Source organism: Trifolium pratense, linkage group LG6 (genome assembly GCF_020283565.1).
Source record: "Trifolium pratense cultivar HEN17-A07 linkage group LG6, ARS_RC_1.1, whole genome shotgun sequence".
Lineage (NCBI taxonomy): Eukaryota > Viridiplantae > Streptophyta > Magnoliopsida > Fabales > Fabaceae > Trifolium > Trifolium pratense.
Window position 1 is genome coordinate 2409193 of NC_060064.1, and position 23074 is coordinate 2432266.

The following is a 23074-nucleotide window of genomic DNA, read 5'->3' on the forward strand; positions in this document are numbered from 1 at the left end:
AGTTTTGTACCTTTGTTCCAGCAGTTGTAATGTAACAGAACTACTAGTATTTGGTTTATTTAGTACAACTGAAGTTGTTCTATTTAGTCTTTTAATTTAGTAGATCAAACACATCTTATGTCAAACGTCCTAAGATTTGTTGAGAGATTTTTTTTTTTTGATTTACAATGAGCTGAGGATTGAACCCATGATCTTTAGCGGACTACCTAAATCCCTCACCACTAGAACACCTAGTGGTTTGAGAGATATTGCATAAAAGATAATACAACTTTATTAAGATAAAATCCAGAACTTCAACACTTCAACTTTACAATCCACTAATGAATATATTTTGGAAAATAATTAGCTTGTATAATCATCTTTTACATATTAAGCTAGGTACTTGTCACTTCAAATTATCCTAGTTAATAGTTCTTAATCGGAAATGTGTATTTTAGACGTTGGAATATTTTTAAAGCATGTGGACAAGATTCATGTGCAAGATGTCATTTTTTATGACAGCTACTTCATAGCTTTTTTTAATGGATAAAAATTTAGAAAAATATTATCTATATCTATTTTGTCTCTTCTTCTGGGAATATATTATTATCAACAGACACCCCCATTCATTTGTCTAATAATGATCTTATCATTATATCAATTCAGAATGTTAATTTAGTTGGGGAGCCAAAAGAACACAATCAATTCGCGTGTCTAATAACTCAGTTGAACTCACACTGTGTGTTCAACAATCTTAGCATCTTCAGAATAAAAAAGACAGTATGAATGAAATCAAAGGAGAGCACAGCGTTCATGTTATTTCGTCGGAAGCGGAGCCGGTTCCTGCCAAAGAGCTGCCTAAAAAGGCAAAGCGTGTTGTGTCGCTTGACATCTTCCGGGGTCTCACTGTTGCGGTACTTCTTCCTCCACTGCAAATTTTACCAACTTGCTTCTTTTGTTTACTACAGTACTATATATAGTAGTACCTGCATGCATGTTCCAAATGTTGAGACTATATAACAATGAATGAACTGAAAAGTTGGAATCACTACTGACTCTTTTCAATTTTGTTGTGTTTATTTATGCATGGTTTCTATAGAATAGAATATGAATTTTAAAAAACTAGTTGTTAAAGTATATTATTTGATATTAACATGATAATTCATAATTGTGATGTTGGTTGGTCTATGTCAAACTTTATCCGTATGAGTATAATTTTATAATCAATTTTTCTTATATATATATTTTGAAATCATACTATACTTGAACATGAAGTTATGTGATGAATTATGAATCACTTTTTACATTTTATGAAATTTTATTTTATACTCTTCATCTATTTAATTTTATTTTTACTTCATAATTTGACTATCTAAAGAATAATTTTGATAATATGTGTTGCAGCTTATGATCTTGGTTGATGATGCTGGAGAACAATGGCCAGTGATTGGTCATGCGCCGTGGAATGGCTGCCATCTTGCTGATTTTGTAATGCCTTTCTTTTTGTTCATTGTAGGGATGGCCATTCCACTTTCTCTCAAGGTTAGTTGTGATTGAGAAAATAGGGTGGCTAAAAATGCTTAAAAGTACTTTATATCTTCTTCGGTTCGAACCAGTCCTTTATTTGTTTATATCTTTTATTTGATGTCCAGAAAATACCAAATAAACTTCTAGCTGTTAAAAAGGTGATAGTAAGAACACTCAAACTCCTTTTCTGGGGTCTGCTCTTACAAGGTTAGTAGGACATGTTTGTGATTGTGAAAGACAAAACATCATTATGCTTTATTTAGTTGTAATGGATGACCTTAATGATGAAGGTGGTTTCTCACATGCTCCTGACCATCTATCGTACGGAGTTGACATGAAACAAATTAGGTGGTGTGGCATTCTTCAGGTGATTTTGATCCCTTCTTTTTCATGCTTATTTCAGTAGGGCGGATTTTCGAAATAATAACGTTAAAAAAGAGAAATTTTGTGGTTGTACTCCTAGAGAATTGCTCTAGCATATTTGGTTGTGGCACTGGTGGAGATAGTTTCAAGAAGTAGACAAGCTAGAGATGATCCGGAACACACCAACCTCTCGATATTTAAGTTGTACTATTGGCATTGGTTAGTCTGTAATGCCATTTTTTGGTTGATTGCCAATATGATCGGCTTGTTTTGAGCATTCTGTTTATTAAAATTTCAGGCTGGTAGCGGCGTGTATAATTACTGTTTACTTGGCTTTACTTTATGGAATACATGTTCCAGATTGGCAATTCACTGTCCATAATCCAGACAGCATGTATAACGGCACAACTTTCACCGTAAGCTTCTGGTTTGCACCTCTTATTTTTCTTTCTCCGCGCATTCTTAAACATGAAGTGGCGATATTTTTTTCCTCGTTTGTTCAACTCTCTAATTTGTTTTCTCAGTCAATTTTAGGTAACCTGTGGTGTCAGAGGGAAACTTGACCCTCCTTGTAATGCCGTAGGATATATCGACAGAGAAGTGCTTGGAATTAATCACGTGTATAAGAAGCCAGCATGGAGGAGATCTGAAGTGTGTTGCTATTTTCTCCTGGATACATTTTTCTACTTAAATATTTGAAGAATTGCCTTTTTTATGGCTTGTGGTAATTTCAAACACTTGATGCCTTTTATGTAAGTCCTGCAGGCTTGTTCCGTGAAACCCCCATATGAAGCGCCTTTCAGAAAAACTGCTCCTGCATGGTGTTATGCTCCTTTTGAACCAGAAGGAATTTTAAGGTCTGTATATGGTCTCCAAATCCTCTTTGTAGCTTTATTTTGGGTTAGCAGAATTTTTGCATACAATTTTGAAATGCTTCCGTTTGAGGACTGTAAAATGATTATGAATTACGACCGGTGTATAACTTGCTCTACTGATCCTTAGAATGATATATATGCAACTGCAGCTCAATATCTGCTATTCTATCCACAATCATCGGATTGCATTACGGACATGTACTCATACACTTTCAGGTAAAACCTGTGACTAAAAGTAACCAATTGGTGCTTGAAATCTCCTTAACTTCTGCTCACCTCTTCACTTTTGTTATTTTAGGATCATCTTTCTAGATTGAAGCAATGGCTTCTGCTTGGCTTAGCTCTCCTTACTTTAGGATTTGTTCTTCACTTCACTCATGGTATGAAATCTTACCTCAGTGTTGGTCGAAATTTACCATGTAACCAAACATTCATCCTAATTTTTTCCGATACTGCAGCCATTCCTTTGAATAAACAGTTGTACACACTGAGCTATGTTTGCGTAACATCTGGTGCTGCGGCATTAGTTTTTTCAGCCTCCTATGTAATGGTATATTTCTGGACTTCCCTTTCATTATGGAATATTTTTCGGCTATTTTTCATATTTCTCATTTGGGTTGATTTAGAAATTGTACTCGGTGATTGCAGGTCGATATTTGGGGATTAAAACTATTGTTCGTCCCTTTTAAATGGATTGGCATGAATGCCATGCTTGTCTATGTCATGGCAGCTGAGGGAATCTTTGCAGGATTCATTAATGGCTGGTATTATGACGACCCTCGTAATACACTGGTACATCCATCCTAACTGAACTTTTGCTAAGTATCCTTATTGTAAAATCTTTAAAATCCAAGATTTTCGGGCTCTTGGTCAACCGATGCTACTATCTGATACTCATTGAAATCTTTAAAATCTTAACTGATTCTTTTGTTATTTTTATAACTATCCATGTTAAATCTGTTTTGTCAACAGGTCTATTGGATCCAACAACATGTTTTCATTAGAGTATGGCATTCAACAAGAGTAGGCATCTTACTATACGTGATCTTCGCCGAGATCCTATTCTGGGCCGTCATAGCAGGCATTTTGCACCAATTAGGCATATATTGGAAGCTTTGAATTTTTTTAAAAAATGAATGTGCATGCTGTTTTTTATTTAGTTTGCAATAGTATTTTTTTGACATTGTATTAAGATGTAATTGTTGGCAAAACCCGAATCAACCGATTCAATACGAACCGTACTTAATCGAATAAGATTTTTCGTAAGGGAACAATCCAATTTGAACCAAACCACATGCAACTTTAATGCATAAACCACTTGAATTTAATACTTACTAGTGTATCACATGATAGTTCAGAATCTACCAACTCTTTTGGAACTATATTTTGAAACCAGAACATGGTGAGAACTCTTCTCAGCCATGCTGATTCTGCAGCAAGTATTAAAGGTGCCCATGATTTATACTGTTAGAGATGACAAGACAACTCATCTGGTGACCTAATAATTAAGGTTCATGCATGTATAACATTCATAATGATTTACCATCTTTGTTTTTTTACATGTACTGTAGGAATTCAATGCACATTAGCTTCCTCTTGTGTGATTGATCTAGAGAGTAACTTGGGCTTGTTTTTGAATTTTAACAGCTCTTAAGATGGTTTTTAAGTTAAATTTGGAGCAGATAATTAAAGAATTTGATGCTAAAATCGGTTCAATTATTTTTTAATGTCAAAGCCTCTTGTATGCCAATCCAAATTACTTTGGTTGATTTTTTTGTCTGAATAGGTCCTTAAAGAAAAAATGTCTGAATAGGCCCTTAAAAACATATCCGTTAATTAGTTCGGTCCTATTCAAACCTTTTTTTAAGACCAAACTGATTAACGGTGATGTTTTTAAGAGACCTATTCGGATTTTTTTTCTTAAAGAACTATTCGGACCCTTTTTTCTTTAAGGGACCAATCTAAAACCAAAAATATCTTTAAGGGACCATTTTACTAATTAAACCAATAAAATCAATATGGATTCAACTAAAATCAAAAGCGTCGTAAAAAAAAAATCGTCAAAAAAGAAAAACTAAAATAAAATAAAAGGCAAATATATAGGAAAATTAATATAGGGCGTGAATATAGGTTTGCGTGGACTAATTTTGAAGTAATCCAACTGGATTGGAATTATCCAACTAAGAGTTGTAAGAAAAAAGAGTTTAATTGATATGCACCGACGGTGTAAAATAGTTTTGCACAATCGTTCAATAAACAATCATTATTTTGTCATGTCATATCAAGAAAGTGGGGTGGAGTGGGGTGATGTGGCGGAAAACATGGTTGGTATTGGTTGACAGTGTAAAATTATTTTACACCGTCGGTGCATATCAATTAAATCCAAGAAAAAATATATAAAATAAAAAGAAAAGAGAAAAGGGGATGTACACGGACCGTGTAATTCAATTTTACACTAACATACTTCCTCTACCCCAAAATATAAGGATTAGTTGACTACTGCACGCATATCAATGCATAACTTTGATTATGAATATTTTTAATTGTCAATGACTAAAAATTATAGAAATTTGATATTTCATAAACACTCGTCGAAACAAATCAAACATGATCTTATATGATAATATTTACATTTATATATTTTTAGAAAAATACGATAAAAACAAAATATATGAATAGTGCATTTAGTCAAATGAAGTATATAAAATGGGACCGAGGGAGTACCTGTTTGTCCGACTTTATTTAATTGGTATGCACTGTGTAAAGTTTTTTTACGCATGAATCCAATAATGTGTTATCACATTAATTGATGAATATGACACATCATGTATTTTTAAACATAATACATGATGTATGTGTTGGTATATTATCACATCACAGACGTCTAAATATTATTACACCGTCAGTGTATAGGAATAAAACAAGAGAGAAGATATTGGTTTCCATCCAAAAACAGAAGAAAGTTTGTCCTCTCTCTTTCTCTGTTTTATTATCTACTCACTCGCAACAAAGAAGAAAGAAAGTGTTTATAGATCTATCTATTTATCTATCTATCTCACACACTTTCACTTTTCTCTTTTTTTCCTAATTCTTCTTCTTCTTCTACTTCCAAATAATACTAATTCACAACACAAACCCTCTCTCTTTTTTCTTCTTCATATTCTTCTTTTAGGTTTTTGAGAATAACAATTTCAACAATGGATCTTAATAACGTTATTGTTGATGATGACGACGGAGGAGAAGGAGGAGGAGGAGGAGGAGATCACACACGCGCCAACTCCTTCGATTCCGTTCCTTGTTCAATTTGTCTCGAAATTGTTTCCGATCATGCTCTTAGATCCTTCGCTAAGCTTCAATGCGGTCATCAATTTCATCTCGGTAACTATTCAATGCTGCATTTTCCACTGCTATTATCCTAATTCATTTCGATTCTTCAACATTTTTTGAGATCTGTTTTCGAATTTTTACATCTGATGAATGATCGTGAATCGTGATCATTGATGAATGTTTCATGTATATGATAATAATTGTGTTGATTATGTTACTGGTTATTAGCTTTTCAGGATGAATTAATGGTGCTGGTTTTAGTAGCTTGTAAAAAAAAACATTGCTAATTCTAAACCAATAAGAAAATTGTAAGTTTGGTTTCACGAGCTGGGAAATTATTTGATGTATTTTCTCCGTTACATAAACCTTTGGATTAAAGCAATATCGGGTTTACACTAACCCCCTTGGGTTGGTCTGGTGGTATTGGTTTGGGTCCTGGGAGTGTGCTCCTCCTTTAAGGTCTCAAGTCTCCTCGGTGCCAATTTGGGTGGGCTAATTTAGCTTCTTAAAAAAAATATCGGGTTTACACTAGTACTTTAATTTACCATACTTGTTATAAATATTAACATGTTTTTCTTTACTAGTATGGAATTTTAACAAGCTTATGGTTGTTTTCTGCATGTAACTGTGTCATATTGGAATGCTTTTTATTTCCTTATTTGTATTTGTTTCAGATTGTATTGGTTCGGCTTTCAATATAAAAGGGGCAATGCAATGTCCTAATTGTCGGAAGATTGAGAAAGGTCAGTGGCTTTATGCTAATGGCAGTCGATCATATCCTGAATTCAATATGGATGATTGGACACGTGATGAGGATGTATATGATCTTAGCTATTCTGAAATGGTAATAATAGAAAGTAGAAACTGCATGCAGCTTTAGACTTGTTCCTGCCGTTTTTTTTAGTTGCATTATAAGCATGGTTTTGCAAGCATGGTTTTGCATTGTCTTTATGCTTTGACAAACCGACTGTAATTAATACGGAGTCTTTATTTTGTTTTGTGATTTTTCATTTTGGAGTATGTGAACTTATTTGTTGCCTGCATGCTGTATGTTATTGTTTCCGAATTTGAAAGATCATATACTCCTCTAATTGTTAATATAAAATAATTGTTAATATGGAAAAATTATTCTTGAAAAATTGAGGAGAGAATACACATTTGACAGGAGGATATATAATTATCCCGAGTAACAAAAGGAAATAACAGAAAACCAAGTTATATTGTAATTGTATTGTATTGAAGCACAATTGTGAGAAGAACACTGAAGGGGGCCCATAAGCTCAATCTTGTTCATTAACAAATGTTAGGGTGCATTTAGCCACTCAAATAATATTCCATTATCTTTGGCCTGTTGTGAACTTAATATACCTTTGCCTTAAAAAACCAAATATTTTAAGTGTGTAAATTAATCCTACTGGTGCATTCTTTTCCTTATTATCATTTAGCTCGTAAATCTTTCCAAGATACTTTTCTGTAATGTATGCCAGTTGGAACTAGGAATTTCAAGGTTTTCATTACATGCTTTAAATGGAATCATCTTGTTCTTTTTCATTTTCATTTGTGTAAGGATATAAACACGTTCTGTCTACCATTTTGACTAAACATTAATTTCAAATTCTTTCTGCAGTCCCTGGGAGTTCATTGGTGCCCCTTTGGTAACTTTACCCAACTTCCTTCTTCATTCGAGTAAGCTTATACCTTATAATTAACATACTAAAATATGTATGCTGACTTATGTCTGTTCTAATTCCTATTGGCAATAGTCTTTTGTGCTTTGATGTGCCTCACCCATGAAATAACATGCATAGGAATTTTTGTGAAGGCCAGTTCTAAGATACAGTTGGTACTTTCAGTATTAGTGACACCATTTGTGACTTAATCGCACTTCAAATCTATTAACTAAATTTGGTTATGACTTGTAGAAGGTCAATGTTGGTGTGCTTAACTTGGAACTGGATTAAGGCTAATGAAGTCCAATGTGGGTAAAGCTAATAGTGATATTAATATCATATAAATTTTAGAGTTCAGATTATATTTTAGATTAAGATGAAAAAATTGGGAAATGAGAGAAAAAAGTGGGAAATCCTAAGAATACCTCAAGAAAAGTATCAAGAATTTGAAGACAGCAACATCAGTAGAGCTGGAAATGTTTTTTACTTTGTTGCTCCGTGAAGTCTTTTTTTTTTAAAAAAAAAAAATCATACTTTTATTTCCCATTGATTCAACACAGAATTTCCCTTCTTCTGATGTATAAGTCATCACACTTCAGAATTGCATAAATAATAAACAGGTCTAGTTTTGTTAGGAACTGCCAAATTTAACAGGATGTATGTATAAAGGGTTATGTTAGCTTAGTAGTAACCACTTGATCCTACAAGTGGTATTAGAGCTAAGGTAAGGCCAAAGTTAGATTGAGACATGGCTCTTGATGATGGACTTAAGTAGAACAAGTTACGCATCAAATAACAGCTATGGCTTATAATGTCCAAACTCCAACATTGATTAGTGTATAGTTTAGAATGTTGGGTTTCAAAACTATTCCAATTCTACAACTATTATAAACTGTCATTGCCATTCATTTCTAAAATATGATTTGTTTACTTTAGAAGAATGTTATATGGGGGTTTCAAAGCTGTTATATAACACTATATATATGTCGAGAAAAATCATCGTTGCTCTTGGAGTTGTTAAAATGTAAGATTGGTGGTCATTTTATTAGTATGTTAATGCTATGGAGGATCAGGGAAAACATTCTTTTTTGTAGTAATGGTGTTTGGTAGTGTTTATCTGACTTTGGCCATCATCATAAACCCCCTCCCCTTTCTTACTAAACATAACTTATCGATGACGTGGTAACTCATGTTATGCCTTTATTGTTTTCACAGAGAACGAGAATATTCACCAACTCCATGTAAGATTTTTTACCTGTATATCATCATCCTTTTCATCAACTTACATTTGACTGATTATGCTATCTTGACTGAAATTTTGAGATGCAGATCATGATGCGATGGGACCACATGCTATGTTTACCGAGCATTCAGCTTTGTCTTCTGGTAGTCATCCCTGTCCATATATTGCTTACGTTGGACCGTTACATCCTTCCACCTCCAACTCTGGTGGAACTGTTTCAGAAGTTTCTAATTTCAATCATTGGAATGGTGGTCCACCTATACATGGTGACATGTCAACCTCCTACACAATTCCTGCAGTGGTTCTTCATTATCACAGTTGGGATCACCCTTCCTCCCATTTCTCCTCTGGCAGCAGCCATCTCGGTGCTGCTGATCAGCCCTCAATATCACAAAGTAATCAGAGGCCAACAAGGGGTGGTTCGGAGGCCCCTAGATCTGGATCTTATATGCATCCCTTCCCTGTTGGACACAGGTATCTCTTTTAAGTTCCTGTATCTTGCTAGATTGCTTTTGAGTCTGTAGTTATATATTGCCTGAGCCTCAATGTAACTTCACATGAAGCAAATTGTTTTATACGACATACACCAATAGTATGTCTAGTGCAATTGGGTTAAATCCAACTGATATATTAATGATTTAAATACATCTTTTGCCCTTGCAAATATACCACTTTTAACATTTTAGTCCTGTAAGAAAAAATTGTTTTTAATCCTTGCAAATATAAAAAAAAATTATTTTAGTCTATGTAATATTCGTTTTATCCTGGGTTCGATCCCTAGCTCATTGTAAACAAAAAAAAAAGTTCGATGTATATTTATTTATTTAAAATAATATATTTTTTATAGGGACTAAAAGTTAAAAGTGATATATTTGAAGGTACCAAAATAATATTTTAAAGGTTGTGAGGTTGACACCTGATGTATGTATTTTTGCAGTTCTGTTGCTAGAGCCGGGAACTCCACTGCATCTTCCATGATTCCTCCTTATCCGGGCAGCAATGCTCGTGCTCGTGATAGAGTCCAGGCGCTTCAAGCATACTATCAACAACAGCAACCTCCGAATTCTACCACAGTACGGGCACCTGTAGCTTCAAGCACTCGGAGATCCAGCGGTCACAGTGGGCCAGCTCCATTAGCACCATTGGCCTCGCCACCAGACCAAAGTGGTAGCTACGTTTATGTCCCAGGACGCAGTTTTCAAGAAGAAACCCGTCTTCCAAGTCACTTCCATACATGGGAAAGAGATCACTTGCCTTCATCGTCGTTAAACCATGTTGGTAGAGACTCAAATTGGAGACCACACCACCAGACTACCAGCGGGTCAGACCCAGGTTTAAGATCTTCTAGCTTTCGATTAAGGAGTGATTCAGAGAGAACACATTCACAAAATCGGTGATACACTTGTTTATATCAAACTACCATTATTATGGTAAATTAAAATTTATGTATGCTTAAAAAATGTTACATAATGCTTTGGCCTGGCTGGCGTGTTCTTAGACTCTATATATACTCTAGCTGGCCTTGGAATTGATCCTTCTGGCAGCTATGAGGCATTGTGAATGGACACTGACTTCCTCTGGTTTCGTTGCTTTGGAGGACATAAAATAAGATGTTATCTACTTGGAATATCAGATTTTGTAAAAAAAATACCGAGGCATTGTCCTCAAGTGATAAATCAAGTCGATGAGTGCACTAATTGGAACTGGGCAAAACGATTTACTTTTTATATTGATGTTTATGCAAATGTTTTGCATGAACTGGGCGAGGTTTTGAAATTCACTTGAAAACGTTAACTAGGATAGATTTTTTATTATTCGAGACCTCAAAAATTTAGGGTAGGAGACAACAAAATCTACTCATTAACGAAATATTATTCATAACAAAAAAAGATTAGTTAACGAAATATATTATTTTTAAAAAAGTTTTTAATAGAACAACTCTAGTCAGTGATTAACACAATTTAAAGATCAGATCTTTTGGCCTTGAGCTTCTTTTGTCTGGTGTTCTTTTCGGTAGACTGCCACCATTTTCTTGGATAATGGATAGGGTTTCAGAAATGCATGTGCTGAAGAACATCGTAGGTAGCCGCCAAATCACAAATTATGGCTGTATTTAACATTAAATTTTGGGACTATAATACTCGTACTTACGTGTTGTGGGCTTCCACAATTACCAACAAATAGTCAAATCTACTGAGTTGAGAAAATAAGTAAACTGTTAAATTTTAGATCACAATGAGATAGGTTTAACCAGATTCAAGAAAATTGAAAATATGTCAACAAATTAAGCATGTATCAAGTTTTGCAAAATTGACATTGTCACGGGGCAATTTGGGAGAAACTACTCTATTTGAATGACAGACTATTGTGCCGTGGAAGTTGACGACTGACTGCACTTCCAAATATGTAGTAATGCACAAAAGTATGAATGAGAGATTAAATATGTCTGAATAGAATATCTCAATCACAATAACAAATTCATTCAATATCACAGGAGCTCAAAAGATGGTAAGACTACTAGAGTAACATCCATGCAACGGCAAATTGTACCTATAATAACATAGAGAGTTGACAATACAGATCAATTCAGTTATTATGGTTCTAATCATCCACTTCATATAAATACACGAACTCCGCCACTGTTTATTTATAAATATAAAGTTGTATGTCGGGATACAGCCATCATGGAGAATAGCATGCTCAGTAGCGGTCTCCAGAGTTGACAGATTGGCTGCGTTCAGATCTCACCTGTTTATTGGGTTAAAAATTAGAACCTTCAAACTAATTATAAAGTAGAATGACGAATTTATAATCACTTATGAATTAGGATTTCAGAGACAGCACAGGATAGAAAAATAACTTACAGATGAATTTGCTGACTCCGATCTTGACAATGATCTGCAAAACATTTGAACCAATGACTCAGTTTAGCATCCAGAATAATGAAAAGCAAGTAAACCCAGTATCACACTGGCCTCAACTCAACAACTTCTAAAGAATCTATTGTTGCCAATTCGTGATACTGTGAAGAAATTAAGGGGAAGATAAACCCTAAAGAGGAATATAAGTTTGGCCCAAGAATTTGAACACAGAATTTGTAGAAATTGGTTTTGGAATGTAACACCGTTGATTTGCAATCTCTGGTGCCATTAGTTCTTAATCACAGTGATCCAGCTTTTAGATTGCAACTTGTCCCTCTTTACTGCATTCCAGTCTACAAATGGTATACACCATGCCTTGCATTAATATGTTATCATTACCACAATTATCAATTTTCACAGCATTAAGGTGTTCCACGTGTGCTCAATGCTCATTAATAAAACAGTTTTACCTTAGACCACAAAACATTGAGAATTTGAGTACCACATGCCCCCAGATCGCCGCAAAAAGTCGCATCTAGGAAACAAACATGTGGAACTCTAATGAACATTGTAGTAAGTGGCCAACATGACGAACCACTTCATTCATGCCCTCCTGCCCCCTCCAACTTTCAATATTTGAAGTATTATTATGCTGACAACTGTACAGTCAATAGGTTTCATGAGATCAATGGTGCGGAGTGCATGACATAATGAAATGTTCCCTTTCAGATAAATAATTGAAAATTATGAGGAAATGTATGATTCCACCGACTACCACAAAAAGGGAAAAGGAGAAGAGCATGTGAAGATCATGGGATTTCACCAATAGAGATCATAGGATCTCATAGGAAATGAAAATTTAAGACCTTTCTTGTAATAAAAAATATGGGAAATATGGGGATAGTTTTAAATCCTTGTAACAAATAGGAGATGCTAGCAAGAGTTGGCAGCTTGTCCAGAAAAAAAATATATAGTTGAAAAATTAGCTTGCAGAAAAATCCAACTCCGTCAGGAAAATATGGAAGGAAGCAAGCAGTAACACCGAACCCATCTATATACATGTGTGAAACAAAGAAAGAAGCTTTGAAACAATGCAGAGATGTGGATTAAGGTCCCAACTCCCGATAGAAAAAAGAAGAGAGAGGGAATAGCATGCATAGGTATGAATCAACTGACTGGTATCATAGATACTGGCTCATCTCAACAACTTTCACATTATCTGGACTTGCAGATCATATTAAATAAAACAAAAAAATCGTGTATACTTAACAAGCTAAGTTTCCATCTCTGCCAATCAGAGAACTCTCAATCTCAAAGGTCAATGCTGTTCTGTTGTTAGACAAAAAAATACAGACGAGATACGGATAAGGTTGAGTACCACCGGACAGATCCAACAAAGCCAAAACAAGCAACATTTAACACAAAAAAGCAAAAGGGAAAGCTAAAAGTTGGACACCAAGGAATTTCGTGATAGTATGTTTATGGCCTCAATTTGGTGTTTACTGTCCATTACATGATTGTTTCAAGGGAAGTATACTCTTACTAAATACAGACTGAACAACATTTGAATAATTGTATGTTTTAGTTGTTTGTAGTCTTTTGTACGGCAGAGGATGTCTTATCCTCACTCAAGTTGTATATTTGCTTTATTCTCTTTTAAAAAATTCTTATTTCCATTAGAGAAGAGCTGCAGAGTTCAGACATGTCAACTATAAAGTAGAAACTGACCTTGAACGAGATAAAGACCGCCGAGTGCGTTTCACTTTTGGAGACAAGCTGCGAAATATGAAAATTTTAGTCAACTCTTTAAACTTACCAAACTCGCATACCAAATTATAATTCAAAAATCAACCAAAGTGAACCTTCTGCTGCTCCTGCTACTATAGCTATAACTTCGACTGCGGCTTCTACTTCGTGACATATTAGGACTGCGGCTAAGGCTTCTAGAATAACTCCTCCTTGTATCACAACTAGGACTCCTAGAATAGCTCCGTCGATCATATTCCCTCACCTGGAAAAACCAAGGTGGTTTTTGAATGGGAAATAAAAAATATAATCATAGAGAAGAATGTAACCAAAATAAATGTTCACGCACTCGTATGTATGCCCGAGAGAACGCATTTCGGAATTCTGAGTCATCAAGTTTTCTAATCTGTAACAAGAAAATGTGTATCAGCTGTAACGATGACAGTCACGATAAATCCAGGTCAGGGGGTCGAAAAAGATGAAACAGATAACTAAGTAGATTCGTGTTTAGAAAACTTACAGCATATTTCATATCATCATAATTTGTATAATCCACTATCCCAGTCATGCCTACATAGAAATTGTAGAAAGGTTTGAGAACCAATTATGGTGTGATAGTTAAGGTTAAACAGAGATAAGAATCAAATATACCAAATTTCAGGGATGCAAAAACAATAGACATCATTGTTCTCAAACTTACAAGCCCCAAGAATAAGTAGTGCACTGACATCAATACCACAATTTGAAATTATAAATGCTTTTGTTTGGACTAATTAATTCTTATGACTATTCAGCTCGTAACAGAGCCACTGTATACATCAACATTGAAAATATGTTGATAAACCCAATAAATTATTCGTTAAATTGTTTTGAGTATTTTCCCAGTCCTTACGATGCAAGCTCTCAAACTGGAACATCTTTATTCGTCACTCATATTTTTGCTAGAAATGGAACATCTTTATTTCTATCAATCAATCTTTCAATAAAAAAAACTAAGTCAAGTTAGTTATTGTGCTACTTACCACCCCGGTCACGGAAAACTTGAGAGAAACATACATCACCAGCTCTTCGCATGTGATCCTAATCAATAAATTAAACCCTCATCAGTAAATATTGCATATCAAATTTTGAACCAAGACAGTGACTGGAAGTAATTGATCCTTTATCATGCAAACAAATGTGGCATATGCCAAATTATCATAAGAACAAATGAACAAGCCATACTTTCAGGTCTTGCCATGAAGCTGAAGAAGGTAATCCAGTGACCAGAACTACAAAAAATAACAAAAAATGGGTCAACAAAAACATTATTTTTTGTTACAAACAGAAAATAGAAGAAAAAGAATAGTTAGCATAGCCGTAAAGTACAAATTTAAAAGCTAGAAATACAAATCTTGTTTTAAAAAGTAATACATAGGCATACCACGATACTCAGAATGCTTCGACACTCCACGGCTACTGCCGCTACCACTATAACGGTCTACCGGTGATGAATAGCCCCGTCCACCATGTGCAAATTCAACCTACAGTCACAAATAAAAGTTCACAATAGCATTAGGCATTAGCTAGTCCAGTGTCATAACCCATAGGGTAGAGCGGGAAAGTGTACTAACTCTTAATCGCAAGCCATCAAACTTGTATCCATCTCGATAACGAATTGCATCTTCAGCATCACGAGCATCCTCAAACTGTAATATATAACATTTCAACAGAAAAACATGAGAGACATATCCTTTATATGATTTACATGATGAAACCTGAATGTACCTACCTCCACAAAAGCATAACCTGGTGGTCTTGGAGGAACCTTCAATTCAATGTCAACAATAGGACCAAACTGCAATCAGAGTGTAGAAAAAAGCAATTAGCAGGGCAATTCAACATCAACGATGCTTCAAAAGAAACCTTACATACGTATATACATACGTATACGAACCTTGTAGAAAAGATCCTCTACTTCTCTCACACGAATATCACCAGGAAGATTGCCAACATATATTGTTCGACTTGATCGGCGACTCATTTTTTCCTGAAGCACATTCAAAATTATATTGTTAAACATTTATTTACAGTACATACAAAAATCACACGAATTTGGAGACATGCAGATTATTATTAATTAAAAGTGACACAAATTTGACTCCTAAAAGATAATTTACCTCTCTAATCACTAAACTAAACAATTTAACATGGTAATACAAGCAGATGATGGTAATTAAACGAATTTGATAAGAACATGGAATTTTAGTGGAAATGAGGCAAAAAAAACTGATATCGAAAAACACGATCTGAGTTGGTAAATGATGTACCTGAGATTGGAAGCGATTGAAAGAAAGAGGAGAAGCGAAATCGAGTACGAAAGTGCAAACACAGATTCTGTGAGGATGGATGGTTTCAGGTTTCGACACTTGTTTTTTTGATAGAAGAGTTTGGACACTTCTCGAAGTTGCGGTTCGGACTAAAATCCTATACCAAACTTTTATTTTAAAAACCTTTTTTTTATTTTCATACTTATTTATTTATTTATTCCTCCTTTGTCCTTGATAAAAAAAATATATTTATTTATTCTTAAATAAATTGTCAAGAAATAAATAAATAATGTGCTAATTTATAATTACTTTTTTAAAAAAATTCTCTTTATTGTAGTTTTAGGGGCTGTTTGAATTAGCTTATTTTTTTTAGCTTATACAGCTTACACAATTTTTATGTATTATTATAAGTTTGTCAAGATAGTTTATGATAAAATAACATATAAAAATATAATTTTTAATAGTGCAGACTTATATAAAAGGCATGAGATATTATGCATAAGGAATAAACTTATGCATGGTGCATAAACAAATCTCCACCATCAAATTGAATCTAACAAATCTCCGAACGCACTATTTTTCACCCCCAAATCAACAACAGCAACCTCTGAACGTCATCAAATTACTTCGTAGTTAGTTTTAAACTAAAATCATGCCAAAACTATTTTTGTCGTGGAATGGTTTCACATTAGATGTACTTAATCATGTCAAAACCATTTTTATTGGGGTAAATAGGGTTTTACCCCCTGCAAAATAAGCTAATTTTGCATTACCCCCTGCAAAAAAAAAAAAACTTGGATTACCCCCCTGCAATATGAAGATTCTCTCTCTTTACCCCCTGTTTGACAACTTGGCATAGAATCTTTATTTTTTATTATTAAATAAATTGGTGACAAATATTTAAAAAATTCCACTTAATTAGTTTTTAAAAAAATAAAAAATATTGTGTCAAAAAAAATTATTAAAAATAAAATATGTTAATTCAAAAAGATATGTTAATCCATTGTTTCTAACGCAAAAAAAAAAAAAAAAAAAAAAAAAAAAAAAAAAAAAAACTCACAATATTTTCCTGTAACATAACACAAATCTTTCTCCTTCTCATTCTTCTTCTCAAAACCCAAAATTATTTTTTCTCTAACACAAACTCAGAATCCCATAATCTTTTTTATCTAAAATAAAACCTAGAAATCCGCCGAATCACTCCGCCGAATTCGTCGAAACAAATGATTGATGAAGAACAAAGGCAGGAACTAGGAACCAGATTTCCTATAAAGGCAGAAACTGAGTTTTTGAATTTATGGGTTAGGGATTGAATTGATGGGATGAAGAATTGGGAAGAAGAATTATGTTTTTGGGTTAGGAAGAAATTGGGTTGTTGCAAAGGGATGAAGAATAGAAGAACAAAAGAAATTTATGATTATGTTTCTGGGTTTACCGAGATTGATTTTTGGAAGAAAAAAAATTGAGTTCTTTTTGGATTATTGTTCTTGGTGGTGTTGATGATTTTGTTGATGTTGTTGTTGTTCTTGGTGGTGTTGATGTTCTTGTTGAATGATGAAAGTTATCGTGGTAGGGATGAAGGGAAAATTAGAAAAGAATTTATTATTATTTTTTTAATTTTTAGTGTATTTAATAATAAAAATGACATGTGCAAATTAAAAAAAAAATTAAATGCCACATATGCATGCCACCTCATAAAAAATAAAGATTTTATGTCAAGTTGTCAAGCAGGGGGTAAAAAGAGAGAATCTTAATATTGCAGGGGGTAATCCCAAGTTTTTTTTTTGTAGGGGTAATGCAAAATTGGCTTATTTTGCAGGGGGGGTAAAACCCTATTTACCCTTTTTATTGTGGAATATTTTCAGAGAGTTGTAATTCAAAATCATTTTGATGTGGAATGATTTTGTGTGTTATTTATGCATGGTGCATAAGGAATTCGCTTATGCACCATAAACGCTCCCCTTATAAAATAGCTTAAAACCTAATTTATATCGTATAAATTATTTGCATAAGCTCAAAAATAAGCTAATTTATTTTTGACTTACTCACGAAATTTAAAATCCCACAATTTTTGTTCTTCTTACGAATTTTAAAATAATGCAACATATTTGATAATGTAGAATCATGAAAAATAATTAATTATATCAACAATAAATTATAATTTATAAATTAACTATGTGAATAGTATTGTATATAGACTCAATTTAAATTATAATATGCACGTCATCATCCAATAAAAACACACGACTTTAAAATCAACAGTAATAAATAATAATAGACTTGGAATTAATCTTTCCATCAATTTCTCTTTCGATATAGACTACTAATACATGTTAGAAACTCAACTTCTAGATTATTTGCTCAAATTGTGTAAAAAAAAATAAAAATTGCTCAAATTAGTTATATTTATTTTGCTGATCTTAGTGGAGTTAGTACTCCTTGTATAATAATTGTTTTGTAGTTTTGTTTTCTATCGGGCTTAGGCTCTGTTTTATACAATTAAAAAACGAAATACTATTTATTACCTATAGAAAATATCTTGAAAATGAGTTTTTTTTTTTTTTGCTAAGAAGTATTTTAAAATATGTTTCATTTTAATGTGGGATTGAGAGTTGAGAATCTTACCGTGGGAAAGAGAGCTCTTAAAACTGTTTCAAGCAAAATGGTCAACACATGGGAAAATGTGCTTTAACAATCAATAAGTTTTTACACCATTTGCATTCGATAATTCTGAATTTCTAGCACCAGAGGCTGTAAATCTTTTGAAAATAGTTCAAAAGGAAAGCAGTAATGTTGTGTCGCCTGAGTTTATGAATGTAGTTTTTCAAAGATTAAGTTTTGCCACGTAGAAATGTTTAGCAGCACAACTTATTGTCCGTCTATCTTTTGTTTATATGTAATTAATTTATATATATACATATATTTAAAAATCAGTGGCGTCTCTGAGTTTTTGGGGGCTCTGTGCAAAATATGAAAGTGGGCCTTTAATAAAAAAAAAAACGTAACTTTTTTTTATAAAAACATCATCATTGATTTAAATTGCAAATAACATAAAATTATAATCATTCTTGTAATTAACATAAAAAAGATTCATAGTCTAACAATAACAACAAAATACATTATAGTTACTTTGCTTATAAAAAAAAAATCTCGCTACTTAAATCGACTCATTCTTGCTGCATTTTTTGAAGCAAATTCATCAATCAAGTCTTCATATTGTATGTCATCCAAGATATTATTCTCAATTGCTATCAATGCTAAGCTCCTGATTGAGATTGAGTTAATTTCTCAAGTCTTATCTTTTTCTTACGCTTTACATATCCACAATCATATTTCCTACCCTTAGGAAGTGACTTAGGAGGCATTGAGGGAAAAAAATAGAACCTGAAAATTCTCACTGTTCTGGATCGATTCCGCAGGACCTCAACATTGAAGTAGAACCAAATAGACAACATTGAAGTTGAACCGGTAAAAAAAGAAAACAAGAACGTAATTAGCAATTAAAACAATCCAAATAGAACAACACATTATTAAACCAAATAGGACAATAAACATTAAAACATTATCATGTTGAAACTAGGAATCTCCGGCTGGAATCACATGTTTACAAAGAATGGGAGTAGGATTTATGATTAACATTATAGCTACTATAGTTTCAGCATTAGTGGAAATTAAAAGAAAATCAGTAGCTCTGTCTGTATTAGTAACTTCTACTGCACATAATGACAACACATGCATAAAATGAAATTAAATCCTCTGCAAATACTCTATCAAAGTAGATTATAATTTAATACCAAAATTTTATAATAAGGATGAAAGTAGATTATAATTTATACCAAAATTTTATACTTTGTGTTTTAATTAAATCAGTAGCTACCAGCGTTATACTGCATAACTACAGTCTACGGCTATTGATAATTATATGGGAACACTATTGGTATCATTACTAACATAGCAAAATTAACTTTGGGAGAAAAAGAATGATGGGAATTGGGAATTGGGAAACACAATTAAAATAGCAAAATTGTGATTTTACATTGCAAATTTTACAAACCCTAACTTGTAAAATTTAGTTTTTACCTTTGAGAATAGAAGGAAGGAGGTTAAGTGGTTAACCGACGCCTGGTGATGGTGGCAGGAGGCAGGTCGACGCCGGTCTGGTGGTGAATTAATGGAGGCAGGTGCAGGTCGTAGGTTTTCTGAAAGAACGCAGGAACGCAAAATGCAAAAACGCAAAACGCAGGCTTCTATTGTTGTTTTTTTTTTTCGTTAGGAAAACATTGTTGGGCTGGGCCTTTACAACATTTTCTAACATACATAATTAATTTTTACACCCCCTAACTTACTAATACTACTACCCTATACATTTTTTTTTGAGGCCCTCGATTTTAAGAGACCTTGTGCCACGGCCCATGTCGCACATGAGCCTAGGCCGCCCCTGTTAAAAATAAATGTAGGATTGTTTGTAAATGCCAATTCTCTTACAAGTTTATACTACTTTTTTCCGTAGCTTATATAAAAAAAATTACAGAATGGGGTGTATAAACTAACAAACAACGTGCAAAAAGTAAAACGATAATTGCACCAAGATAAAACTACCAGGTGAGCCCAATAGATAAACCCAACCTCGAACCCATTATATAAAATCACAAATCGAAACCCTAAAAAACTAACCTGCTTTCATCTCTATTGACGCCGCTGGTTCTCTCGACCGGTAAACACCTCTTCTCTGCTCTCACTTCTTCTGAATCTCTTAATTTTCTTTGTTTAGGTTAGATTTACATAAACACTTAAATCTTAATCGATTTTAATCAAATTCATGTGAACCTCAGATTCTCAAATTCTTCTGAATCTCTCAAATTCTTTGTTTATTTATCATTTTTGATGTGTTTATGCAGAGATTCACATAAAAGAAGGAAAAATGAGTCGCGGTGGTGTTGCCGGAGCTAAAGGAAAGAAGAAGGGTGCAACCTTCACCATTGACTGTGCTAAACCAGTCGAAGATAAGATCATGGACATTGCTTCTCTTGAGAAGTTTCTTCAAGAGAGGATTAAGGTCGGTGGTAAAGCCGGTGCTCTCGGTGATTCCGTCACCGTTACCAGGGACAAGTCTAAGATCACTGTTACCTCTGACAGTAACTTTTCCAAGAGGTAATTTTTATTTTTGCTTGGTATTTATATAGATTTTGATTATATTTTGTTCATTAAGTCATATGTTGGTGAAATGATCGTTTATAACTATGATTTTATCTTAATGTTGTGCTTATATGCTAAATTTTGATTTATCGATGAACTATACACTGATTTGATTTAATAAGTTATATGTTATTGGTGAATTTCTAGTTAAGATAACTAATTGGCATGAAGTTGTGGAGTTTATTAGTTAATTACTTTGTTGGATTTTTATGGATAGGTTTTTTATGATTGTATATGACTTATGACATGAAATAATGCTTTGCTCTAATCATCATTTTTCTCTTTTGATGTTATATTCACTCATTGAAATTGCTTGAGATTGTTGTTGTTGTTCTCGTTCGCAAAAGTGATGAATTGATTTTTCTTATATGAGTACTCTAAAATTGTAATTTAAGGAATGATTGTTTTTTATATATGCAAATCATGATAACAATTTAGCACCCTAGTGATAATATCATGTTCTGGAATTGGCTATGTTGATATGATTTGATATTTTGATGATTTTGGTGTAATTCATTTTGATTTCCATGATCTAAGGTTGTTTGTTTAACATCTAACTTGTGGCAGATATTTGAAGTATTTGACAAAGAAATACTTGAAGAAACACAATGTAAGAGACTGGCTCAGAGTGATTGCTTCAAACAAAGATAGGAGTGTCTATGAGTTGAGGTACTTCAACATTGCCGAGAACGAGGGAGAGGAAGAGGATTAATTGTATGATCATTTTATTTACTTTAAAACTCTGTATGCACTTTTGTCCTAGAGATAGCTTTCCTTTTGGCAAGTATTGCTTAAGATATGATGTGTTAGACTGCTTTGCAATTTAACAGTTTTGATTATTTAATATTTGTGTTGCTATTTATGAATTCAGAATACTGTTTGCATTTTATTCTGCATTGTTTCCTAGTTTTATACAGTTACAGAGTGTTATTTCTTGAGTGAGGGTCAAAATTTCTAGATTACACTCTCATTCTTCATGATTTTTTGCTTGTTTTCATTTGAGTAGTTCGGTCCTCTGTATATACACACGTCTTTGATTGGATATAGGGTCTATAAGTTGTATTTTAAATATTTCATACATGCTTAATCTATTAAAATGTCTTTCGAACAAAATCATTGAGAGTTGGCTTAGATTATTTGTTTTTAAACTATAAAGATCTCACAAGATAAATTTGAACTTTAGCATCTCCCGCCAGAACTCAGTTTCAGCTGTTTATTCTGTTATAGTACATCCCCCAACTTCCGTATTTGTTCTGCATTCTTACTGTTGATTATTTCCCTCACTGGGATGCCTGAATCATTAAATTTGTTGCAACTTATGGGGTAATTCTACCTTAGCCAAGTTTCACCTAGTGTGTTTTGTTTCCCATAACGATAATGGTTCCAACAATTAACCGAATCAGTAACATTTGACAGTTGTAGATTATTGCATGCGATATATTTGTCCATCTCATTATTTAGGAAAAACATGAACCTAGTTGAAATTGAATTAGCCTTAATGTTGTGAACAGTTTTCCACATCTTATGACGTTATTAGTATTGATACTATTTCATATTGTCATCACAAGAATAAAATTTATATGCCTGTTGAGACAATTATTTCTAATTTAGTTACAAAAATATCGTAGACAAGTCGAACAATATGTATTTTTTTTATACTGCCTAAGCCGGAATAATATGGGTCTGTTTGGATTTGACTTATTTTTAAACTTGTGTAAATAAATAAATTTTTATGTTATTTCATAAGTTTCATAAGTTTTCACTAATAAAAATTGTGTTTTTATAAACAGTTTTTTTATAAAACTATCTTGAAAAATTTATGATAATACATGAACACTTATTTATTTGCTGATTTGCATAAACTCAAAAGTAAAATAAGTTAATCAAAATCGGTCCTATATATTCTAGGACAAAACTTACATGCATTTCTATACATGCATTTCTTCAAAGAGATAGTTTCTTTTATTAAAAAATAATT

At 33.3% G+C, this 23074-nt stretch overlaps 4 protein-coding genes across 10 annotated transcripts; 3 read left to right on the top strand and 1 right to left on the bottom strand.

Annotated features, from left to right (window-relative positions):
• The first annotated feature begins 489 nt into the window (after positions 1 to 489).
• On the top strand, positions 490 to 4010 carry LOC123890934 (heparan-alpha-glucosaminide N-acetyltransferase). Its single transcript, XM_045940684.1, has 13 exons — positions 490 to 893; positions 1384 to 1521; positions 1632 to 1713; positions 1797 to 1873; positions 1970 to 2088; positions 2168 to 2285; positions 2404 to 2520; positions 2635 to 2726; positions 2894 to 2960; positions 3043 to 3124; positions 3203 to 3294; positions 3393 to 3536; positions 3717 to 4010. Exons 1-13 carry the CDS (start codon positions 762 to 764, stop codon positions 3861 to 3863), a joined length of 1407 nt encoding a protein of 468 aa, XP_045796640.1. The 5' UTR covers positions 490 to 761; the 3' UTR covers positions 3864 to 4010.
• Positions 4011 to 5642: 1632 nt separating this feature from the next.
• On the top strand, positions 5643 to 10681 carry LOC123890937 (E3 ubiquitin-protein ligase RFI2). The gene is made up of 6 exons (XM_045940689.1): positions 5643 to 6122; positions 6746 to 6915; positions 7699 to 7757; positions 8957 to 8982; positions 9071 to 9458; positions 9922 to 10681. Exons 1-6 carry the CDS (start codon positions 5942 to 5944, stop codon positions 10379 to 10381), a joined length of 1284 nt encoding a protein of 427 aa, XP_045796645.1. The 5' UTR covers positions 5643 to 5941; the 3' UTR covers positions 10382 to 10681.
• A 726-nt stretch (positions 10682 to 11407) lies between these two features.
• Positions 11408 to 16056, bottom strand: LOC123890938 (serine/arginine-rich splicing factor SR30). 7 transcript variants are annotated; one of them, XR_006802967.1, is made up of 14 exons: positions 15901 to 16056; positions 15528 to 15620; positions 15363 to 15428; positions 15205 to 15279; positions 15015 to 15114; positions 14816 to 14862; positions 14614 to 14671; positions 14112 to 14161; positions 13941 to 13997; positions 13708 to 13856; positions 13574 to 13621; positions 12109 to 12198; positions 11849 to 11882; positions 11408 to 11732 (listed from the first exon to the last, which is right to left on the bottom strand). XR_006802967.1 is itself a non-coding variant. In XM_045940691.1 (13 exons), exons 2-13 carry the CDS (start codon positions 15612 to 15614, stop codon positions 11685 to 11687), a joined length of 819 nt encoding a protein of 272 aa, XP_045796647.1. In that variant the 5' UTR covers positions 15615 to 15620; positions 15901 to 16056; the 3' UTR covers positions 11408 to 11684. The 7 variants fall into 7 exon arrangements, 3 of the variants coding, with proteins under 3 accessions (XP_045796647.1, XP_045796648.1, XP_045796649.1); XR_006802965.1 differs by lacking the exon at positions 11408 to 11732 and adding an exon at positions 12316 to 12504 and having other exon boundaries at positions 11864 to 11882; XM_045940691.1 differs by lacking the exon at positions 12109 to 12198.
• Positions 16057 to 20473: 4417 nt separating this feature from the next.
• Positions 20474 to 21985, top strand: LOC123890939 (60S ribosomal protein L22-2). Its single transcript, XM_045940694.1, has 3 exons — positions 20474 to 20614; positions 20799 to 21051; positions 21664 to 21985. The coding sequence occupies exons 2-3, from the start codon at positions 20822 to 20824 to the stop codon at positions 21806 to 21808; spliced, it is 375 nt and encodes a 124-aa protein (XP_045796650.1). The 5' UTR covers positions 20474 to 20614; positions 20799 to 20821; the 3' UTR covers positions 21809 to 21985.
• The last annotated feature ends 1089 nt before the right edge of the window (positions 21986 to 23074 follow it).